The sequence below is a fragment of the Terrapene carolina genome, unplaced genomic scaffold (assembly GCF_002925995.2).
Source record: "Terrapene carolina triunguis isolate 2854851 unplaced genomic scaffold, T_m_triunguis-2.0 Scaffold112, whole genome shotgun sequence".
Classification (NCBI taxonomy): domain Eukaryota; kingdom Metazoa; phylum Chordata; order Testudines; family Emydidae; genus Terrapene; species Terrapene triunguis.
In genome coordinates, this window is record NW_020664463.1 from 23,476,851 (window position 1) to 23,501,293 (window position 24,443).

General features: G+C 48.2%; 1 protein-coding gene across 1 annotated transcript in view; it reads left to right on the forward strand.

The window, feature by feature from the left end:
• Positions 1-24,443, forward strand: part of LOC112113131 (alpha-2-macroglobulin-like protein 1) — a 46,407-nt gene that overhangs the window by 16,113 nt on the left and 5,851 nt on the right. Inside the window, exons 15-29 of the mRNA XM_026652230.2 lie at positions 1,837-1,982; positions 2,224-2,370; positions 3,490-3,678; positions 7,176-7,290; positions 11,306-11,426; positions 12,056-12,281; positions 12,881-13,007; positions 13,145-13,266; positions 13,595-13,646; positions 14,022-14,105; positions 15,374-15,550; positions 16,322-16,403; positions 16,528-16,684; positions 20,375-20,449; positions 22,253-22,415. Of these exons, the coding sequence (XP_026508015.1) occupies positions 1,837-1,982; positions 2,224-2,370; positions 3,490-3,678; positions 7,176-7,290; positions 11,306-11,426; positions 12,056-12,281; positions 12,881-13,007; positions 13,145-13,266; positions 13,595-13,646; positions 14,022-14,105; positions 15,374-15,550; positions 16,322-16,403; positions 16,528-16,684; positions 20,375-20,449; positions 22,253-22,415 (1,983 nt within the window). The remainder of the gene's footprint in view (positions 1-1,836; positions 1,983-2,223; positions 2,371-3,489; positions 3,679-7,175; positions 7,291-11,305; positions 11,427-12,055; positions 12,282-12,880; positions 13,008-13,144; positions 13,267-13,594; positions 13,647-14,021; positions 14,106-15,373; positions 15,551-16,321; positions 16,404-16,527; positions 16,685-20,374; positions 20,450-22,252; positions 22,416-24,443) is intronic.

Consider the following 24,443-nt stretch of genomic DNA (forward strand, 5'->3'; position numbering starts at 1 on the left):
TGCAATGCAGTCCAAGAATTTGTTGGATAGTCTGTGCCCCGCTGTGTTATTTTCCCACATATATCCGGATAGTTGAAGTCCCCCATCACCACCAAATCTTGGGCTTTGGATGATTTTGTTAGTTGTTTAAAAAAAGCCTCATCCACCTCTTCCACCTGGTTAGGTGGCCTGTAGTAGACTCCTAGCATGACATCACCCTTGTTTTTTACCCCTTTTAGCCTAACCCAGAGACTCTCAACACTTCCATCTCCTATGTCCATCTCCACCTCAGTCCAAGTGTGTACATTTTTAATATATAAGGCAACACCTCCTCCCTTTTTCCCCTGTCTATCCTTCCTGAGCAAGCTGTATCCATCCACACCAACATTCCAATCATGTGTATTATCCCACCAAGTTTCAGTGATGCCAACAATGTCATAGTTGTATTTATTTATTAGCACTTCCAGTTCTTCCTGCTTATTACCCATACTTCTCGCATTTGTATATAGGCATCTAAGATACTGGTTTGATCTTTCCTCCCAGTTTTGTCCTGACCCTCCTTTCTCTCTGCCAATATAGCCCACACTCCCTCTCGTTTCCGACCCATCTCCCAGGTCTCCATGTTCCCCACTTACCTGCGATCTCTTGCTTATGTTTAGGAATCTTTGCTTCTCTCAATCCAGAGAGCATAAAAGGACGGGTTTCTCCTTGTCAGGGATTTTTATCCCCGTCCCCGCAGAATCCAAGCTGATGGGATGAGTTCATGCGCAGGTTTCTTCTTCCTGGAGGGAGTAAGGAATGGAATCAACAAGGTCTCTGTCCTTTGGCTCTACACAATCCCTCATTTTCCTTCAATGGGCCATCCTGTGTGCAGGACGAGCAGTTTACCTTAATCAGTGCTTCTTTTCCTGTTTGGTGAGTGTGACAGAGTGCGACTCACCACTGCAGCGCCTCCTGCTGGCTGTCTGGGGAATTAGCGCTGCACCCTCTTCTGGTGGTGTCTCGCCCACTGTCACCTCTGTTCCTGGACCCATGTCACTCCCAGGACCACGGCATCCTCTTCATGACACTGCCCTCCAGCTGTGTCATACTCCATGTTCCCCCTTCCGGGGGACCTGCAGTCCACTGTCCAGCCACTTCCTTCAGTGGCCCCAGCACCCTCCTTGCTCTTGTGTCAGGGCCTCAGCCTGCAGATCTGTGCAGCCTGCCAGGAGCTGACTTTAGCTTCCTGCGTCTCTGCCTACAGCACTGCTTTGCCCAGGGTACTTGCTGCCCTCCGCCTAAAAGGCAGCCAGTCCTCTTCCCTTTTCAAGCTCCAGGGAGTGACTGACCCTGCTCTGTTCTGCAGCCCTTCTTATACAGGCCATCCCGCCCCTGATTGGCTGCTCTTATAACCCTTCTATGATCCCTAGGGCTGCTTTTAACCCCCTTTCTGCCAGTGTGGGGCAGATGCCCCATCACAGTGAGTTACACAATTAGAGAGGTTTACAATGCAAACACTCAATATAACTTTATACCATGGAATACAGATATTATAAGTAGGATTAATACATGCAGCATCCTACAAGCCTTCCATAAAATCTAAACACAAAACCCGTTCTTATAACACTAGTAACTATTTTAATGATACGAACCCACAGGTAAGCCAGACTAGTTTCCAACTGTGCATTTGTCAGTGTTCAGTGAGACCCGTGACCTTGGCATGAGTTGGCACTGGTCTGCCAGTGTCACACCACGTGCAGGAACTATGAAATCCTCTGCCTCAATAACATACAACAACAGTCAGTTCCACAGGTTTTTTTCTGTTTCACATGGATCTAAATAAGCATCTCCTTCACTTTCCACTCCCTCATACAGCACTGAAGGGCTCCTTCTCATTGACTCTGCCCATCAGCTCTGAACTTGCACCCTCTGCCACACTTTTGGTTTACGCCATATTCGCTGATGGAGAGGTGGCAGCCGACGTGGATGTGTTCATAATCAGCAAGTGCTTCAAACACAAGGTGAGGGTCACCCAGGAGGTGGGGGAAATGGGATGTGTGGCAGAGGTGCGATCTGGCTGGGATGACATACATTCGACAATCCCTGTGCCCTTCTGTCTGTGTTTTTAGCAGGCTCTCTCTCCCACTCTTCCTCCCTCCCTCTCCCAGTCTCTCTCTCCCTTTCTGTCGCTCGTGGCTCATACACCCTCATTGTCTTGTGCCTTTCTTCCATTTGATAAGCCCATCCTGTCTCCTCCCATAGGTGACACTGGACTTCTCAGAGGAGGAGGGCCTCCCAGGGTCAAAGGTCAATCTGCACCTGAAGGCCGACCCTGGCTCCCTGTGCTCCGTCCGCGCCCTGGACAAGAGCGTCCTCCTGAAGGATGATAGAGTCATGACACCAGAGAGTGTGAGTAAACCTGCTCTGTCCCAGCCACACCCTGGCCAGACTAACCCCGCAGGAGGTACCAGGCGAGAGGAGCACTCTGATGTACTGGAACAGGGCTGTCACACGAGGTGGGTGCACCCAGCCACCACCAGCTTCTCTGACCCCTTACATTATGCACAGGGCCGGCTCCAGGCACCAGCGTAGGAAGCACGTGCCTGGGGCAGCACATGCTAAGGGGTGGCATTCCGTCCATTCTTCGGGCGGCACAGTCCAGAAGGCTTTTTTTTTTTTTTTTTTGCTTAGGGCTGCAAAAATGGTAGAGCCAGCCCTGATTATGCACTGGTTGCCAGCAGACCTTTACCTCACTCTGTCCCCTTGCCAGACAGGTGGCTGATTCCTCCTTGTTCCTACAATGGCTGATCCAGGGGCCACCCTTGGAATGAAGGCTGTGGGGGCGGCAGGCAGAGAGATGGAAGGGGCAGCTTCACAGGGGCAGTGGGAACTCCCTTCAGGGAAGGTGTGGTTTGGCAATGGGTTCGCTGCTGGCCCTCTGCTCGCCCTCCTGGTACCTCCTGCTATTTCACCTATGCCACCTTTCTGTGCCATGAGGGGCTCTGGGCTAATGGTACAGTCAGGGGGCTAGGAGCCAGGACGCTTGGGTTCTAGTCCAAGTTCTGCCACTGACTTGCTGGGTGACCTTGGCCCTTGGGTCACTGCACCTCTCTGTGCCTCAGCTTCCTTTTCATCTGGCATGTAGGTTGTGAGACTTAATTCACTGATGCTCATATGCTTCTGTGAGATCCTTGTGTGAAAAGCTTTGGAGATGGGCAAAGTATTATTATAGAGTAACAAAACTGTGCTACCTAGGACTTTCTTTGGCACTATGCTGCAGACTGTGGCTCCTCAAAACTTCATGCTGATAGAAGGGGTAGAATTTAGATCCCCCTGCTCCAAAAGGTCTTGAGGGAAAGGAGAATTGCCATGAGCTTTTAGCAGTATGGGGTCTATGATGCAAAAGTTCAGCTGCCCTGCTCCTTGCCGGTAGAGGGCTATGGTTCACATACACTCTCTCTCTCTCTCTCTCTCTCTCTCTCTCTCTCTAACCAGTTCAGTACAGTAAGCTCTGTTTTCCCATTCCAGGTGTACAATCTGGGATCTGAAAAGGATTATATGATTGGCGGCCGAGGATTTGTTTATCGCTTGGAAGACTTTGAGCCATATCCTTGTCTGCCCCCTGTCCTTCCCTTCCCCACCACTCCCCGGAACAGACGCTCCTTGATGGTAGCTCCCTGGTATCAAAGCGAGGCTGATGTCTATAGTCTGTTTAAGGTGGGTATCTTCTTTGCTCCTGAACCAAACTTCTCCTAAGCCTGTATTGATCACTGGTATGGCGTATTGTACATACATCGGAGTTTGTAAGGAAAACCAGAATTGTGAGATTTGCTAACAATCCCCTGTGCTTAACTGTTCCCAAGACCGAATTAAGTTTGATGGGGGCCCAGGGGTGTTATAGTTTGGGGGTCCTTCTCTGCATATTCAATTCCTTCCCTTTGCTGTTTTACCACCACTCAAAGCCAAACACTCTATTTTTAAATTACTGTGCTTATTTCAGTCCCGGTTTTGAAATGTGGTATACCAATTGTAAAGCTGAATGAAAATTAAAACAAAGTAAACCATTTTAATTCCAGCACCTATTGATAGTAATACACATGGTGATGTATGGCGTTAATTTGCGAATTCCCTGTAGCAGTGGTATTCACTTACATTTTCTGGCAGGCCGGATAAGGCTGTGTCCAAATCTTGGCAGTAAAAGGGTGCTCTCTAGGGCCAAAGGGCTCGTCAGGTGTTTGCCTTTTAGTGAGCCTGCCACCAGACAGGGGTTGCAACCTTCCAAGAGTGGTGTGCCAGATTGTATTTATTAATCACAGAATAAAAGGTTAAGAGTGCGGGTAGAAAATATTCCAACAAAATATGGCAAACAAATAGCTATACAAATACACTGTCGTGCTATTAAAACAGTATGCTATTAATATTAATTCTGTTGAAACGATGACATTAAAATTAGAAGTTAAACGCAAAATAAATGAACAGCCATCTAATTTCCCTTTCTCATTGCCTGAAATTTAACTGACACTTGCTCACACCATCTTTTTTTCCTGGAAAAGTATAGTGCCACACTCAGCCAAGTTAACCAATGAAAGCACATCAATTACTGATCACTTTATGTTGCATTAAGTGTCTGATTAGAAGTGTACCACTCTACATCGAACTGTATCAACCCAGTCTAACTCCAGTGTGTTTAAATGTAAATGAAAAGTTTCTAAGCTAAATATATGGCACAATGATAAATAGAGGGAAAATAAACTGAAGTGCATCTGCCCAGTCCTCATCAATTCAGTCCCCCAAGTCCTCATCAGTTCTGCTCTGTAGACCCCCCCATTGGCTCAGCCCCCCAATCAGTTCTGCCTCTTGCTTTCCCATCTGCCCAGCTCCCATCAGCTGTGCCTGTTCTTAAAAAAGGTAAATTTTATTCAAAACAAAAAAGAAAGAAAATACATCTGGAATTTAGGCTGTTACTAGATTTTAAAAGAGCAATTCCAAAAATTAAGCACCCAAAATAGCTTTCTTGGGGGTTAAGCTTAAAAGTTACAAGCAAACAAAAGCATCTGGGGTTAGCACAGAGGAGTCCATTAGCCATAAGAAATAAACAGAAATAACCCTAGTCATGTCTTTCTAAACATTCCTCATCTACTTGCACATTTGGAGTTCCAGATAAGTAGTTCTAGGTATGATCTGATGATTTATGATCATACCTGGCTTAAAGCTGCTTACAGCATTGCTGCTGTGTCTCCGCTCTCTGGAGAACAACCACAGACACAAAGGGAAAGTTTCTTTCCCAATTTTAAAAAGTTCTAGCCTTCCCATTGACTCTTTTGGTCAGGTGCCCTTTTCTTTACCTGGGGGACTTTGTTAACCCTTTACAGGTAAAGCAAGCAGAGAACAGCCACCAACAGGGACTTTATAGCTAAGTGGCTGGCTGGGTGTCTACAAAAGGGAGCTCCCCCACCCCTTCATTTATCACAGTCTGTGAGACACAGGAGGCAATTGTCCTGCTCTACTCAGCACTGGTGAGGCCTCAGCTGGAGTTCTCTGTTCGATTCTGGGCACCAAACTTTAGGAAAGACATGGACAAACTGGAGAGAGTCCAGACGAGAGCAACAAAAATGATAAAAGGTTTAGAAAGCCTGACCTGTGAGAAAAGGTTGAAAGACTTGGGCATGTTTATTCTAGGGATAAGAAGACTGAGGGGGGAACTGATCACAGTCTTCAAATATGTTAAGGGCTGTTACAAAGAAAACGGTGATCAGTTGTTCTCCATGCCCACTTAAGGTAGGAAAAGAAGTAATGGGCTTTCTGCAGCAAGGGAGAAAAACTTCCTAACTGTAAGGATAGTTAAGCACTGGAATAGGCTTCCAAGGGAGGTTGTGCATTGTGGTATTCCCATCATTGGATTTTTTTAAGAATGGGTTAGACAAACACCTGTCAGGGATGATCTAGGTTTACTTGGTCCTGCCTCAGCACAGGGTGCTGGACTAGATGACCTTTCGAGGTTCCTTCCAGTCCTACTTTTCTATGATTCTATGACTTCTGCAGCCTACGCCGCTGTGAGAGGTGAGGTTCTGAAGTCAAGGAGAGAATAGGGATGGGAATTATGGTTTCGTTGCAAGCGATTCTCCTCCCAAATCTTGCTGTGTTTTTCCAGTGAGGTGTGAATGGTCTTTTACAAAGGCAAAATGCCCATTGCAGTAAATGAGTTTTGCAGGTGACTTCAGCAAAAGCAGAATCACGCTCATGATACTGACTTATACCAAGGGCTTCACAGGACTGTCTAAGCTTTATAATACAGGAAATGCCTTTGGACTACGCTACCCAGAATCCTCAATAGCAAGAAAAAAACAAACAACCCAAGAATAATGATCTTTGGGGGAATTGTGGGAAAATGACCTTTCAAATCAAGGATTTTTCTCTGTATACAGTGACCTATAATGAATGACTGTGTCCCAAATGGCAAGACTCTAACTCGGCAGGAACATGTATACTCTACAGATGCTTATACCTTACATGAATGGTTACGGCACTTTTCAAAAGGTTATTACATAACTAGAGGAGTTGTGCAATAACTAGCCAGTTTTGTCATGTATAAAAGCGACTGTTACACATAAAGATTGAAATTCATCCCTCCCGAAGGGTGTGCATTCAGCCCAACATTTCATCCCCTCCTGGGGCAAACCCTGGAGGCGTTATTCAAACCAATGGGCCACATGCTTAATTAAGTCCCTATTCAGATAAGTTGCCAGTAACTTCCATGGGAGTTTTCCATGAGTTAGGACTGACTAATAAGTTGCACAAGAATCCTAGGGTTTGGCCTGGTGTTCCGATACTGCATGGTCCAACTTTTGAACAGATTTATAACATAGTAAAGTTGGTTTTGTTCATGAATTGTTTTTTAATAGATTTAGTGGAGCTGATTCTGAGCTCATTGTTATCAGGGTAAAACCTGGGTAATTCCATTGACCCAGGTAGAGCTGAACTTGGTTTACTCCCATGAGAGAGAAGAATCAGCTCCAATATTTATCACAAATTTGTCTGCACTTTGTCACACATTTTCCTGGGCCTGACAGTGTGAAATTTGGATTCTATATGAATATACAGAATGTTGCAACACTTTGGCTGCCACTGTCTCACTAATTAGAATTTGCTGTGATGGTTTTTCTTTCATTGCTCCCCCTTCCCTCCTATTTTTTCGTTCTCTCCATTTTCTACAGCAATTGAGAATGAAAATTTTAACCAACACCAAAGTGAAGAAGCCCGTTTCCTGTGAACGGCCAACCTACGAGAGAAGAATCTTGCATGCTGGCAGAACCCAGGACAGTGATAATGGTGAGAACTGAATAGTCTTCTGCTGACTCCCTGCCAGAATGTGTCTGACTGAGGGAGGCTAATCCCCACCTGACCCTCCCCTTTCTCCTCTCCGAACCTGCTGCCATAGTCTCTCCTGTTGCATCTTTTGTTCTATATATAAAAAACATAATATGAAGGACCCATAGGGGCAAAGAGGGGTCCAGCTAACTATGTTTATTAACTATGTACAACATGCAAGGCCAACTACATATACACATTGCTGCTCTGTGTGGGTTCTTGTGGCTCCTGATTCATACAAAACAGTGAACAGTACCAGAAGTCTAACAAACTCCATCCAATACAAACAAGTGGAACCAATTACAACTACTCCACAACACACAGAACACCACCTCTGGGAGAAACCATGGCACCAGTACCCACCACGTGAACTCTACCAGAACATCATCAATTTATTAAGACTGCTCTTAACTAGAGCTGAATTATCTGTTCTCCCTAAGGGACTGAACTTCTGCACCATCACAGAACCTGATACCATACTAACACGTGGAGAATTAGAAGAATTCTTCCGCCAACTCCACCTCAAAGAATTCCTTCATAACAATGATGACACCACTCACAATTACCATGTCCCCTCTGACAACCATCAGAAAAAAGAATCATCTGACTGGACACCACAGAGCGGACAAAACCATACTCTTGATCATGACATTGATTGCTCCAGGAAAAAAATGACTGTGAGGTACTTCGCAAACATCACATCCACCACAATGTCTCCACCATCAAGAGGACAGCTATACAGTATCTGAAATCTAACCACCAGATAGTGGCTGAACAGGCAGACAAAGAGGAAGCCATCATAGTAATAAATGGAGATATCCTATCTCCTAGAACTGGAAGGGACCTTGCAAGGTCATTGAGTCCAGTCCCCTGCCTTCACTAGCAGGACCAAGTAGTGATTTTGCCCCTGATCCCTAAGTGGCCCCCTCAAGGATTGAACTCACAACCCTGAGTTTAGAAGGCTAGTGCTCAAACCACTGAGCTATCCCTCCCCCCAGTCCTTAACCATGTTGATTATTAGGGCCCTATCCAATTCACAGTCCATTTTGGTCAATTTCACAGTCATGGGATTTTAAAAATCATAAATTCCATGGTTTCAGATATTTAAATCTGAAATTTCATGGTGGTGTAATTGTAGGGGTCCAGACCCAAAAAGGAGTTGTGGGGGGGTCACAAGGTTATTGTGGGAAGGGGTTGCAGTACTGCTACCCTTACTTCTGCACTGCTACTGGTGGCAATGCTGCTTTCAGAGCTGGGCAGCTGGAGAGCGGCAGCTGCTGGCCGAGATCCCAGCTCTGAAGGCAGAGCTGTCACCAGCAGCAGCGGAGAAGTAAGGGTGGTATGGTCTGGTATTGCCACCCTCACTTCTGTGCTGCTACTAGTGGGGCACTGCCTTCATAGCTGGGTGGGCGGAGAGCAGCGGCTGGTGGCCGGGCGCTGAGCTCTGAAGGTGGCACCCCACCAGCAGTAGTACAGAAGTAAGGGTGGCAATACCGCCATCCCCCTAAAATAACCTTCTGACCCCTCCTGCAATTCCCTTTTGGGTCAGGATCCCCAATTTGAGAAATGCTGGTCTACCCCATGAAATCTGTACAGTATAGGGTAAAAGCACACAAAAGACCAGATTTCACTGCGGGAGACCAGATTTAATGGTCCGTGATGCGTTTTTCGTGTCCGTGAATTTGGTGGGGCCCCTATTGATTGTTAACAAGGCCAACCAAGAACTCTCTGACACTATCTACTATTATGAACTCAAAGAAGACCTCACACCACAATTTACCCATGAATTTAAGGGTATCATTAAATCCTTCCCCAGACAACTCCTAGAGAAACTCTACAGACTCATCCTCCCACGAACCCACCGCGGGGATGTTCTACATGCTTCTACATATACAAATAAGGGAACCGAGGCAGACCAGTTATATGTGGCCATGGCACTCTTACTGACGGAATATCGGGACTCATAGAAACCACCCTCAAACCAGTGAAAGGGCCACCTTCCTCCAGGACACAACCGACTTCCTCCAGAAACTCTGCAACATTAACAACATCCCTCAGAACACCATCCTTGCCACCACGGATGTCACCTCCCTACACACCAGCATTCCTCACAATGACAGCATAGCAGACTACCTCAAATATTTACAGACAGTGGACACTGCTCAGATATCCACCCCAAACACATCTCCAAACTCATCCATTTCATCCTCACCCATAACAATTTTACATCCAACAACAAACACTTTGTCCAAACCATGCGAACAGCTGTGGGTACTAGAATGGCTCCCCAATATGCCAACCTCTTCGTAAGCGACCTTGAAGAAGAATTTTTGACAAATGCACCATATAACCAATGATATACCTGAGATACATTGATGATATTTTCATCCTCTGGACAGACAACTTAAACTCTCTCATAGATGTCCCCCACAACTTCAACAACCACCATCTGTCCATTAAACTCTCTCTGAAACACTCCCATACCAGCAGCAACTTCCTGGACACCACGATCAGCTGCAACAATGGAACCCTACAGACAACTATATATAAAAAACCCATGGATCACCACATCTACCTTCATAAATCCAGCAGCCACCCCAAATACACCAAGAAATCTGTTATCTACAGCCACTATTCAGATACCACAGAATATGCTCCGAGGAGAAAGTTCAGGATATACACCTTAGCACAATCAGTCACCTTCACTAAACAAAGACACTCCACCAGAGAAGTAGATTGCATCATGGAATTGGTCAACCAAATACCCCAGGAGAACCTGCTTCAATACAGAATTAAAACCCCCTCTGATTACACAGCACACACCCTAATTATCCATTACCATCCCACACTGGAACCCATATGGGGTATCATCAAACTACAATCTATACTCAGTGGGGACTCCATGCTGAAAGAAATCTTTCATGAACCCTCTCTTCTGGCCTTCAAACAACCCTCCAGCTTCTCCAAGCTCATCATCAGACGCAAACTCCCCACAGACCAGGACACAACAACTCAAAGCAAAACCAGACCCTGCCAGAACAACAGATGCAAAACCTACAGACATAGTTCCACTGCTGCAATGATCAATACTCCTCACATCACCTTTCAAGATCCATAGGTCCTACACGTACCTATCACAACATGTGCTGTACCTCCTCCAGTGCACTAAATGCCCCAATAACAACTATGTGGGTGAAACCAGACAATCACTAGGCTCTTGAATGAACTCACACAAGAAAATGATAAAAGACAAAAACACAAAGCGATCACTCCGTATCTGACCTCTCAGTCCTTGTCCTCAAAGGAAACCTGCACAACACTTTCTGAAGATGAGCCTGGGAGCTTAAATTCATAACTTTGCCAAACAATAAAAATCATGGTCTTATTAAAGACACTGGATTTTTGGCTCATTACAGCAATCTGTAACCCACTAGCCCCCCTTTTTTGTCCTGTAACTAGAGGGGTGTTAACAGACCCTTCACGTTGAATGGTCCCTTAGAATATGTGCTGACAACTCCTGGTAAACTCTCTGTTCAACCCTGTATGTAGCTCTGACACTGAGTACCTTTCCCAGACCTGAAGAAGAGCTCTGTGTAAGCTGGTCTCTCCCCAACAGAAGTTGGTCCAATAAAAGATATCACCTCACCCACCTTGTCCCTCTAAACTCTGTAAAGGAATACTCTATTCCTATATGCTACACCTCCCTGACACCCACCCCTCAACCTGCTGGCTCCATGCCAGACTATGTGCTCCTGAGGGCTGATCTCCCTCTGATGCCTTCTTTCTCTCCCTGAAGTCATTGTCCTGGTGTCAGACTGTCCGACTGAGGGGCTGATGCCCTCGCACACCCCTCTCCTCTGCCAGAACTTGATGTCCAAGTGCTGGGCTGTCTGTGACTGAGGGGCTAATCTCCCCCTGAAACACTAAACACAGTAGCCCGTACATCTTTACTGACCTGCCCCTTTACTCCCCACAGTCATTCCCTTGCCTGTTCCTCAACCACATGATGGTGTGGCGCCAAGCCCTGAGAAGGAAAAGAAGACAAAACCACGGACACATTTTCCAGAGACCTGGATCTGGGATCTGTTCCCCGTTGGGTGAGTGACCCCCCACAGATCCACCACCAGGAAGAAAATCACTGGTGATCCCTGAGCATGGAACCCTGTGCCATCTCCAGTGAGTGCTGAGCCTCACTTCGCAGTGCCTCATGATGGGATTCAAATACTTCTCCAGCACAGGGACTGAGGAGAAGCCTTTGCTGGAAAATCCCTATCTTCATGATTTGTACAGTCCTGCTGTAGGGAGTGGAACCTTCTGTCTATACCCAGCGGGCCTCTCATGTTTCCCAAGCAATATATCATAGTCACACGTACACAACAGGCCCCCAAAATTTGACGGAAACATTTAGTCCCCTCTATGAGTCTTCAAAATGGGGGAAACAATTCAGTTCCTCCCCCCCAGTCTCTGCTCCCGGTCTTTTATTTGGGGGGTTATGAAGAGAGCTATATGAAATAATTTGCATTAAAGAAACTGGTGCTCTAGAGATGAAAGGTTTTGTACCCAATTGCCCTATCCCCCTGAGTCAGCCAATGCCCCAGAGCTGACACTGGATGGAAACCAGTGCCCTAGAGGTGAGAGGCTCCATGCCCCATTCCCCAGTGCACTGGCTGCCCCAGTCTGGTTTGTGGTGGTGCTGAAGGATCTGCTGTCTCTATCCATTCTGCAGTGAGGAGGGGAAGGCATCTCTCCAGGCCACTGCTCCTGACACCATCACAGAGTGGCAAGCCAACATGTTCTGTGTTGCGAATAGTGGTTTTGGACTCTCACAGCCGGCCAAGTTCAGGGTCTTCCAACCCTTCTTTGTGGATGTGACACTGCCATATTCTGTGGTCCGGGAAGAGACCTTCACCCTGAAGGCCACCGTCTTCAACTACCTGAAGGACTGTATCCAGGTGAGTTCTCCCCACCCCACATGCCCTGGCAAGGACGTACCCACAGCTCTTGGTCCAGAGACTGAGTACACTACTCTGAAGTGCCCCGGTCATGCACATCTGGTTTACACCACGCATTCTGATGTCTCATAGTACCAGAGGTTCCTTCTCCCTTGGACAGCTGCCAGGTGCCCACAGTGGCGCTGGAACACTTTTTGGAGTGAGGGTGCTGAGCTGTACCCCTCTTACCCCTGTCCACACCCTCACCACCCCCTAGAGCTAGGGCCGGGAGCAGGGCCAAGGCTCCAGGAGGGGGGATGTGGACAGGGTAAGGCAGCCAGGAGCCCGCATGTGGGGCCGGGGGCCGGGACACCATGGCTGAGCAGGACCCTGGGCCAGCAGCGAGCTCCTGGGCGTGGGGCTGGCGGCTGAGTGGGACCAGCGACTGAGCAGTAGCGGGGCTGGTGGCCGGGACCCTGGGCAGCAGGGACGCGGGGCCGGCAGCTGGGATCCTGGGTGTAAAACTGGGGTGCTGCAGCACCCCCCGCATCCCTACTTCCCATGCCTATGGGTGCCCAGTACTAACCTGCTGCCCCTGCGTTTGTTCCCCTCATGCTCAGGTGCACACTAGCCTGGCAGAGTCTCTGGAGCTCCAGGTTGAGTCTTGCTCAGGCTGCCAATACACCAGCTGTCTCTGCGCCAATGAAGCCAAGACCTTCTCCTGGAATGTGACAGCCACCAAACTGGGTGAGGCAGTTGAGAGGGCAGAGGGGGCAGGGGGAAATTTGAATGTCCATCTGTCTGCCCATGTGTCTCTCTCTCCCCCTGCCCTTTGCCAGTCTCGGCTCTGAGCTCTCAGTGATGCTCTCCTGTCGCCTCCCCAGGCAAGGTGAATGTCACCGTGAGCACCGAGGCACTGGAGTCACATGATCTGTGCGGCAATGAGATCGCCGTGACACCCCCACGGGGACAGACTGACATGGTGATAAAATCCCTGCTTGTCAAGGTCAGTCGGGCTTCAAAGGCAACAGGAGGGTCCGGCCCTGGGACAGCAGGGTCAGAGAGGGAAGTGGGGCTGCAGGGGGACATCAGCCCCTCAAGCACAGATAGACCAGCACCAGGACAGCAGGGTCAGGACGGGGAAACGAGGTGGTGGGGAGAGATTAGTTCTCCTTGGGCACAGATACAGCGGCACTCAGGCAGCAGGGTTACGGAGGGGAAATGAGATATCAGGGGGTGAGTAGCCCCCCTCAAGCACAGACAGACTGGCACTGGGACAGCGGTTTGCCTTTCTGTCGTCTCCTTTCAGACTCACACTCTTTTTCCTTCCGTAGCCGGGTGGTGTCCTCGAAGAGAAGACTCACAACGTCTTCCTGTGTGCTACAGGTACGGATGGACTAGTCCCCTGATTGCTTTGGCTTGTAATGGAGGCTTCTGTGTTATTTCTGGGCCCCAAATAGTGGAGGCAACTGTTCAGAAAGAAAGCACCGAGAGCACCATCCCCTTCCGAGAGAGAGGCGCTCTCAGGCACAAGTACTATGCCCATGTTGCGGTTACACTCCATGCTGTGAGGAGCAGCTCCCCGGGGTGAGAAGTGCATGCTGTTTGTATGCGCAGGTCATTCTGCCAGGACCTTCACTATCACGTTTGGGCTCCTTTTTTACACTCTCTGAGTGGCGCCTCCTCCTGCTGTGTTGGACCCATGATTCCCACTTTCCCCAATCTCCCACATTGTTAATTCTTGGGTTTTGTCTCTCTCAGAGGATCCAGTTACTGATGAAGTTTCCCTGAAGCTGCCAGAAGGAGTCTTGGAAGGATCAGGCCGAGCCATTGTCTCTGTCATTGGTGAAGACCCTTTCCCTATTCCCTTGCTTCCAGGGGGAAGATATCATGCAGCGTCTGGCACTAATGCTGCACCAACCCCAGGCCTCTGTCAGACATGGCTGAAGCTTATAGCCCCTGAAAGCTATATCAAAAACCAAAATCCTTTTCTGGAGCCACTGCCCTCCCAGAAGAATTATCCAGAACGAAAAGCACCCCAAATGGTTGGACTGGAAAAGGCAGTCTTTTGGGGAGACCATGCCACAGATCTCAACATTAGGAAAGATTTCTTGAAACCGAGCCTGAGAATTCCACCCTTTGCTCAAATTTCATCCCAGTTTCAGTCTCTGGCAATCCCTGCCACAAATAAATCCTCTCTCTCCTCAGAATTGCCACCCTGCAGCTAACTATAGAGGGTTTTCATCTCCCCACTCCCCTTAGTTATTGCTTAGCCAAAGGAAACAGACTTAGTTCTTTTAGTATCTCCTTATACATAATCCCTCAAACCCTGTAATCGGTGTATTTCTTTCTCCAGGGGCTGCTCTAGTGTGGGTTCATGGGTTCAACTGCACCTACAGAAATCATGAAAACCAGGGTGGGAAAACAGGCAAATATACACTTCTCCTGGCCTGGTCTGGAGGGGGGGTCCTGGAGTGTGGTGTGGTTTGGAGAGCAAGTTGCCCCACACTCACCCTGCAGTGGTAGCTTCTGTCCCACAAAGCTTGGCCCACTCCCAGGTCATGACACCCCGAGCAGAGAGCTGGCCAAAGCCCCGTGGAACAGGAGTTGCCGCTGTGGCGGGAGTGCAGGGCTGGCTCATGCTCCAGCCCTGCTCCCTCCGTGGGCCTCCCCTCTGCACCAGGCTGGGATTAGGATTGGGGTGCCAGGGTGGCGTGTGCTGCTGCAGGTGTTCAGTGCCCCGCAGTGCATCCCCTGAATCAGGATGCTACATCCACCCTTGCTTTTCACGGAATTCCCTGCAGAGTACTGGTGTATTACTAGTGCTGTGGGCCCAGATCCTCAAAGGTATTTAGGCCTCTAACTCGCTTCAAAATCAATGGAAGTTGGGAGAACCAAATACCTCTGAGGACCTGGGCCATGGTATCCAGAGCTAAACTCAGTATTCCAGGGGAGAGCCACACCAGGTCCATAGAGAGAGCGATTATCAACTCCCTGTTCCGTGATGTTATGTCAGGGCATATCCAGATTCCCTTCATGGTTTAGAAGCGTTAGGAACAACACTGGATGATAGAGCTGATCTCACGTGTTTTCTCTCCATCCTCAACCTCCAGGGGATATCATGGGCACAGCCTTACAGAACTTACACCAGCTACTTCGTTTGCCCTTTGGCTGTGGTGAACAGAACATGGTCATGTTTGCTCCAAACATCTTTGTACTCCAATACTTGGAGAAGACAAAACAGGCTACCACAGAGATCAGAAACCAGGCACTGAAATTCATGAAGACCGGTAAGCAGTGCCCTTCTCTCTCCTCCTCTGGTATAAGGAAGATACTCTACATCGTGGCTGAGGGGCATTGGCTGAGCTGTATGGGGAGCCCAGGACTGGAATAGAAGGGAGCTGCAGGGCAGGACTAAGGGGCATTGGGAGAACTGTGGGGATCTGTTCCATAACAAGATGCCACAAGGAATAAGCCTCAAGGAAGGAAAGACCATGCTTTTTAACAAGCAGCACTCATACAGAATGATAACTCCTCTATAGTTAAAATTAAGACCAGCTTTCTGCTTAAAGCTTGACTGTTCTAAGTGCTCTAAAATCCATACAGTTAGGCAGATTGCCTTGAAAACTGGTGTACCTCATGGGGATTTGGTGTAAGGTCAGTGATCCAAATTTGGGGCCATTTGACCAAGGGGTTCCTGACATACAGCTACCAGAATAAAACCAGCTTTCTGAAAATTCACATGTTCTGGCAACATTTTTTTGCTCACAGCTAGAGCTCAAACCAGGGCTTAGATCACTGCATCAGGGTCTCCCACACACGAGGGACCTACCAGCCCTTTGGGAAAATAAGATTTAAATGCATTTTGAAAAAGAGTTTGCTTCTCCAGTGAGGTGTGCTAAGGGTCAGGCACCTGTTCAAGCTGCCAGGATCTGATAGGGAACGAGATGCTCTCTGTAGGTGTGGGGCAATCCTGTGGAATACCACATCTGGGCTATAATTCAGGGGGTGCTGCAAGTCCTCAGGATTGAGAGACCATCACATTCCTCCTGTCTCCCCAGGTTACCAGCGCCAACTGCTCTACAAACACGACAACGGCTCCTACAGTGCCTTTGGGAAGCATGATGCCGAGGGCAACACCTGGTGAGTGAGCAGAATTGGGGCCATCCAGCCACACCTATGGCCAGGAGTATGAATGGGTATGAGCCTTCCTGCTTCTGAGGCCAATAAATACAAAGATCCTCTCTCCTCTGCTCTCTGTTTGCAGGCTGACGGCTTTTGTGGCCCGGTCCTTTGGCCAGGCCAGCTCCTACCTGTACATCGATGAGCGGCACATACAGGATGCTGTCCGCTGGCTGGGACAGAACCAGCTGCCCAGCGGCTGCTTCCAGAGTGTGGGGAAGCTCTTCAACAATGCCCTCAAGGTATGGACACTGGAGGAGTGGGAGAAGCCCTAGTAGTAGGGAGGAGAGCTGGGTCCTCGGCAGCCCCCACAGAAAAGCTCTCTGCTCCCACTCGCCACAGGGAAGCACTCTCCCACCACATTGCTAGCTAGAATGAACTGTAATTGAAATGAGTGTGTTGTAACATCAGTGTCCTCTCCCTTACTGCTTTGATCTCCTCTGGATCCCCTCAGGGGATCACCTCTGAATCTGAAAAGTGACTATCAGAACGGCACCATGGGGTGCCATGTTCATTGTCTCTGGGAGAATCCCATCAAATGGGCTCTGTTTACAAAATACAGATACTTTTTTCTAACTAACGCCCCAGAAAGCCCAGCCTAGGCTCGGAGAGTCAGTCTGGGCTCTTTCCTTCTCTCACATCGTCACCTGCCATTAAGTTTGCATGGGGTAAATGATAGAAACTCAGAAAACCATTCTGCTGATGACACGCAGGCAGGACTAGAGCCCAGCTCTCTCTCTGGGCTATGCTAGCTCTGCAGGGCTAGCAGAAGAAAGCATCAAAGCCAGCAGTTCTGACTGAGGACACACAGGAAGCCGGTCGAAGAAGGGGCCATTTTTACATAGTCACTTTTCAAAGTAGAACTGCACTTGTAGTAGAACAACTGACTGCAGATTGGTGGAGTGAAGCAGCAAATAAGCCTTGTGCAAAGTGAGATTTTCCTCCCCGAGGCTGTATTTCCTGAGCCTTAAAGCTGGGTTTTACTCTCGGTTACTCCTGTGTGAGTGTGGAGCCCCTGCATGGATGTTAGTAGGGTGAGTTACTGCAGATTCGTGCCGGTCTCACTGAGAGGAGAATCTGGCCCTTACGGTGCACAGCTTGTAACAAAAGATGTGAAAGTTTTTTCTAATCAGCTAGAGTTCCTTGAGTCTGTCAAAGAGAGAAGGCCCAGCTCAGGCTCCAAGCCAGCTTTTTATCAACGAGATGGGGAGCTCCACTCTCCCTCTCTGAGTACCGTGGAGCTGTAACTGCCACATTCCCTGGCTTTCCTCTGAATGCCAGATTGGCCCTGCAGGCTCAGCCCTGCCTTCTTCCTTTACCCTGGGGGAGACCTGAGCGGGAAGTTCCCTGTCTGCTGTCTGGTAGTTCAGGTAGGGCGGCTGCACCCAGCCACAAAGAGATCTAAGTCGTCAATCTCCTTTCCCCATACGTCCACAAGAGGAAGCAGAAACTCCTGTAAGGCATAAATTGCTGTGACGCTTCCTGGAGTATACAGGGTTGTGAAGCATCTCTCTACTCCCAGCCCTTAGCATGAGGAAGCCTTGTCTGTGCCTGCCATGGGTCAGCTCCCAACTCCACTGGCAACACAAGAATTCCCCTTTAGGCTTCGCAAGGCTCACTGTCACTCTACAGGTTAGCGATAGGCACACACCAGCCCACCGAGCATCTCCCTGGAGTGTCCGGCCCCTGGTCCACTGGGCACACAGAATTCACAGATACATTGCTTCCAAAGAAGCGGAATGCCCCAGCTTACCAGTTCCACCTCAGATCCCTGCTCCACTTAACACACAGCCCTTAGATATGTTTACAGTGAAAACGAGGGAAAGTTTATTTAATAAAGAGAAGAGACTGGACTGACAGCAAGCAGAAGTACTGGAAACACAAGGTTATATCTAAAACAAAATCATAACACTCATTTGAGAACCTAGGCTTGACTAACAAGTCTTATAGACCAATGCCCAACCCCAAAGTCCTTCCAGCATTTTTCAGCCAGGCTCGGCTGGGATCTTCCATTCATGAGACAAGTCATGCTGCCAATTTGCCTCCTAGGTGAAAGATGCCAGGTGTACCTCTGCACCCCCAGTTATCCTCAAAGAATTTATTGCCTTTACTGATAAATAGGACGCGCCCCCCTCCCCCCAACTGGTTGTTTCTTCCTGTATGTTCCTTTCTTGTTGATTGCACAATCTATCGATTAGCATTTGGCTCAGTCGGTAGATTGGCCTCAACTGTGAAGTGGACAATACATTCTATACATATATTTTGACAGAGAGATAAGTGACCCTTACCTCCTGCCTAACAGGAACCTGTCTATTACTTTCTGGTGACCAGCCCTAAGTCACAGACTTAAAAAACATAATTTTCAGTGTACATACACATAACTCCTTAAATATTATCCATCCATACATTTTGTAATGATTATGACAACCAGTGGGTTACTGACTTTCAGAAGAGCATGCAGCCCTTATCTGCACATACAGTTCGCAGTGAGTATGATGACCACTGGCTTTCAGCAGGAACCTTACATATCGCCATTGTTGAACTATTGGGTAGATATCCAACCCAGGGGATCTCTGTAACTCTTATGCATCCCTTATGCCCTCTGCCAGTTGGCACCAAGGGGTCCTTGGGTCACCCAAGCCCAATTCACCTGAGATGACATCTCTGAGCTGGAGGTGAATGAGGAAGAACAGATGACTGAGGCTAAAGTATCTGTTTTTGCTTCCCCTGATAGTCACCTCTTCATCCTCTCCCCCACATAAATAGTGCTTCAAGCTATGAGGGCATCTTTGGCTCGAGTACTGGCCACTTCTGTATCATGAGGCCAGGAGAAGGCTCATCCCCAGTAGAAATACACATAGATGCCATTAGAAAACTTCCATGGGTCTCTGTTGGTATCTTCTGGTTTCTACCGGAGGACCAGTAGTCCCAGAAACGTCCATGGCTCTATTTGTAAGAACATAAGAATGGCCGTACTGGGTCAGAGCAAAGGTCCATCTAGCCCAGTATCCTGTCTACCGACAGTAGCCAATGCCAGGTGCCCCAGAGGGAGTGAACCTAACAGGTAATGATCAAGTGATCTCTCTCCTGCTGTCCATCTCCACCCTCTGACAAACAGAGTCGAGGGACATCATTCCTTACCCATCCTGGCTAATAGCCTTTAACGGACTTAACCTCCATGAATTTATCCAGTTCTCTTTTAACTTAGTTGACTAAATGGAACAAATCAGAACTGGATGGAGCTTGTTCACTGGAATTTTGACTGAGGAGATGTCTTGTGATAAAGGCGAAATAGTCCTGATCAGCCAGGCTCTACCAGGAGTTATGGTTACAGCCTGCCCTGGATTGTCAGTGGTAAGGAAGTCAGGCCAACTCCATCAAGCCCCTCAACAGAGCTTTGGCTTCTTCTTTACTCATCCTAGGTCGCATAGACAGCCCCAGGCACATATAGAGGAGGCAATTCTTTCAGATCTGCTTCACGAGAGAGGGAGTTGAGGAGGCTCAATTAGATGGAGAAAGATGGTTTAAGCCTCAGCTCTATTGTTTATGAGCCTAGCAAATCTCCAAGCTGCAATGGATGGAGCATTGTGTGAATCTTTAGAGCCAAATCCTTTCTGGGATCCCAGAGACCAAGAAAATCCAAAGGGCTCATGATACAGGGCGATCAGGACCTGGTATTGAGACGGGGCCTCTGCACCCCCTCTCATTAACCTGGCTAAAGATTTCTCTAGCCCAATTTGCAGAGCATGAAAATTTGGCCACAGTGCAGGTGGCTTCTCACTGCTCCCTCTGCGCCACCGTTAATCTGACAGAGCTTCCCCTGTCTCTTACTGAGGGATGTCTGGAAGCACTTTCCACATGGCAAGGAAGTAATGCATGCCCCCTCTGCTCTCGTTTCACCTCTTTCTCCTGCTTCTCTGTGCACCCCACAGGGTGGCGTGGACGATGAGATCTCGCTGACGGCTTACATCACTGCCGCGCTGCTGGAGCTCCACCTGGAGAAGAATGTGAGTAGCTCCTGAACGTTCACTGGGGTTGGGGAACCCTCCACCCGGCCTCCTTCCAGAGCCCTAGGGTACAGGGAATGGTGGGCCCGAGTTAGGGAAATCCACTGCCACTTCATTACTGCTTTGTACGTCACTAGCATGGAGAAAGCAAAGGGCCGGTGATTCAGAAGTGAAGAGCATCTCTTTGGGGAAGAATCTGCCAATCCCCTGCTTGGTGGATTTTGTGTGAAATTCAAAGTCCCAGGTTCTCATTTCCCCCCCAAAGCTGCTGACTGTCACCATGGGACTGGAGGACCAAGATAATTTGATCTTCTTTTGCCTGGGCCACTTGACTGAAATATCCAGTTATAGTGATAACACATTATACATCCCAAAGCATGTTCCACCTATGACTCAAGGCTCAGAATCCCCCTCTGAGGCAGGCGAGTACAATCTGCTTTGTATAGATGGGAAACAGGCACAGAGAGAAAGGACGTGACTTGCCCAAGATTGTACAAGTCATTGGCAGAGTCAGAAAATGAACCCAGTGGCCTTATCTCCCAGTCCTGTGCTTGAGCCATAAGAAATCCCCCATCCCTAATAAACAGCAGGGCCCTCATTGGAAACCAGGCTCTGTGTGTGAGTCAAACTTCCTTGGGAAATAACATACAAATAGTATCCACCTACCCAATGCAAGATGCAATATCTGAGCCACGCTTCCTAGGGAAATACGTTAATTAAATATGGGAACTGTTAGTACCCTACATTATTGGGAGACTGGAATTAATAGGCCATGGGCCAGATTGTCAAGCACTGGCCTTCATTCTTGCATCTGTAAATTGTGGTGTAAATAATCAGAGGTATAGTTTTGCACCTACAGTTATGTGGGGGTGCACGTTCGGCTATCATTTAAACATCTAGCTACTGGTTTCATGAGTGCTGTCAGGTGCTTAGATACCCAACTGGCTTCAAGTGTGCCTGCAAAACTGCAGATACAAAACCAGAAACTCAGTTAATGCTGGCTTGAAAAGCTGGCCCTGGGGCTCAATATTAACGAGCCAAGCAACAGAACTTCCAAACCAGGGTGCTGAACGTTAGGGTCCTTAATTAAAAAAAGGCTCAGTTTCCCAAGCTGCAGTACTCCCACCACTCCCATTGACTTCAAAGGGAACAGGGAGTGCTCAGTGCCTCTGAAAATCAGGTCATTTCTATTTAGGAGCCTCATCTTAGACACGCAGGTTTGAAAACGTTTTTCCAGGAGCATTACTGGGTACATCCACCTGACATGAATGCTGTACAGAAGTGACCACACACGGCCAGAGTCCTGTCCCAGGTTACAATGCTTCTCATGGAAAATCCAGGATGATTCTTTGTCCGCTGTGACTCTGGGTATGTCTACATGGAGCTGGGGGTGTGATTCCCAGCTTGAGCAGACATACCTGGCTGGCTCTGATCAAGCTAGTGTGCTAAAAATAGAAGTGTTGCCATAGTGACATGGGCAGCACTCTGCGTATGTTCCACATGTGATCCTGTCTGAAACTCAAGATATGGACTTGGACACCACTTATGCCTCTGTGGCTACACTGCTGTTTTTGGTGTGCTCACTCAATGAGAGCTAGTAAGAGTATGTCTACCCAAATAGGAAATTACACCTCCAACTCCAACAGAGACATACTCTACTTTGGTTGTTTCCAAGCTCTACGTGGGGCCATGAGGGGAGATCCTTCCAGAACATGTTCCTTGGATGTATTAGAATGACCGGGGGATTGAGAACAGTTCCTGGAAGCTATACGTGGCCTAACCACCTTCATGTTCCTTTCTAAGGGCACCATGGTGGATGACGCTTTACTCTGCCTCAAGAAGGCATCACACGATGTCAACAGCACCTACGCCCAGGCCTTGATGGCTTATGTCTTCACACTGGCCAAGGACATGGAGACAAGGCAGCAGCTCCTGGAGCCGCTAGACCAACTGGCTGGCCAACTTGGTATGGTGGCTTCTTTTAGTAGCTACTTGTTCCCAAAGAAAATTACTCTGGCTGTTGGTAACACCTGATCCTGACAAGTTCTGAGCACTGCCAACTTCCTGAGATGTCCATGGGCCAAATCCTGAGGTCCTTATTCAGTCTGTTCTGCTATTAGTCGGGCACCCCCCCCACCCCGCCGCCATTGAAGTGAAGTCAGTGGGAGTTCTGCCTGAGTAAGAACTAATCGCTGGAGAATTTCAGTTAGACGTCTGTGTTCCTGATTAGGTGCTTCTGAAAATCCCACCCAGTAAGAACTGAACAAAGACCTCAGGATGTGGCACACTGTAAATATACACCATATAATTAAAGAGCGACGGGTTCATTTGCACTGAACAAAATTGGGACTATCTCCACCGAGAACAATGGAGTTACACCAGAGTCAAACAGATGTGAGAGGAGAAAATCATAGCTCTCTGGCTGTGCATTCTGCCTAGTCTATCCAAGCATTTTAGTGCTCCCTGAGTAATTTTTAGAGACCTTAGACTACATTTGAGGGCTGTATCCACTGCTGTCCTGAAACAGAACCTTTTTTCTCTTCCTCCTTTGGTTTCCCTCGCTGGTGGTTTCTGTTCACTTAATGAATATAATTACAGTTGGCACCCAAGTAGTTGAAGCCAGAGCCTCTTATTGAAAGACCTCAGAGATAAACTGTGGGTCAGATGGAGTTGTATTGGCTCCAGAAAACCCTCTGCTACTTCTTGGAAAGACTGTTCTGCTTGTGTCACCTTGGAAGTAGCTAATCACAAATCTTTCCTGCCAGAACATTATTGGTTGCCATGGTAAATATCCCATATAAATATAATTAAGCAATTTACAGTACCTAGAGTCAGTGGGCCAAACCCTATTGTCTTTACTTGGTTTTTACTTAGTCTTTGCTCTATCAAATTCTCAGTGAAGCCAGTGGGAGGTTTGCCTGAATGAAAACGTCAGGATTAGAAGGTGGCGATTAGAAGGTAGAGAGGGCCCTCAACTTCTGTCAGCTTTAATGGTGGCCAGGGTACTCTGCACATTGCAGAGTCAGCTCTTTAGGATTCTGTCCTCTCCATGTGAACAAAGGCCACATGGAAATCACGTTGGGGATGTGTTGCTATATGGACCTACAGGCTGATTAAAATCTTTGGTGGGTTCTGTTAGTTTAAATCAAATTCCATGTCTTGTCCGAGGTGCGACTACGGTTACTGACCCCAAAGACCCTCCAGTTAACGATGTCCAGATATAAGTGTTACCAGATTCCATATATTCTTACCTTACCCACATGAAGTTCTTGAAGCGTTCCTTAGAAGTGAGGGGAGAGCTGGTAAGAGGGACTTAGGCTACTGGGCTTTCCTATAAAACAGCCAGCCTGAGCTCTGGGACCCCACAAGGTGAGAGGGTCCCAGAGCCTGGGCTCCAGCCCAAGCCCAAACATTTACACCACAGTTTTACAGCCCCACACTCCGAGCCCTGTGAGCTCGAGTCAGCTGACCCAGGCAAGCCACATGTGTTTAATTGTGGTGCAGACGTACCCTGAGACCACAATGTGGCCCAGAGAGCTACCAGCTTCTGCCCTTTCTAACTCTGTTTTCTAGCCTGTCATAGAGAAGTCTGCACAGCCTTCACCTAAACGAGTCACTGTAAAAGCTTTTTTTCTTGTTTTGTCTCTCTTCCTTAAAGTGCATGGCCTGCTCTGAATAATGACTCTACTGTTCGCATTGTAGGTTCCCATGTCTGTCTCTCAGTGATTAAGTATTAAATGGGTTCCATTTCAAAGTTTTTGTTTTGACCTGCCAGCCCTGCAAACACCCTCATGGCTCTGAGAGTCAAGCTGGGCCCTTTCCTTCTCCCACATCATCATCTGCTACGAAGATCCAGTGAGACAAACTCTGCCCTCACTGATGCCAGGGCAGCTCCCTTGTCTTCTGTGGGTTTGCTCTCGTGTCCCTGATGGGACCTTACTGAATAATTCCATGGATGCACAAGTAGGACTGGAATTCTGCTCTCTCCTTCTGA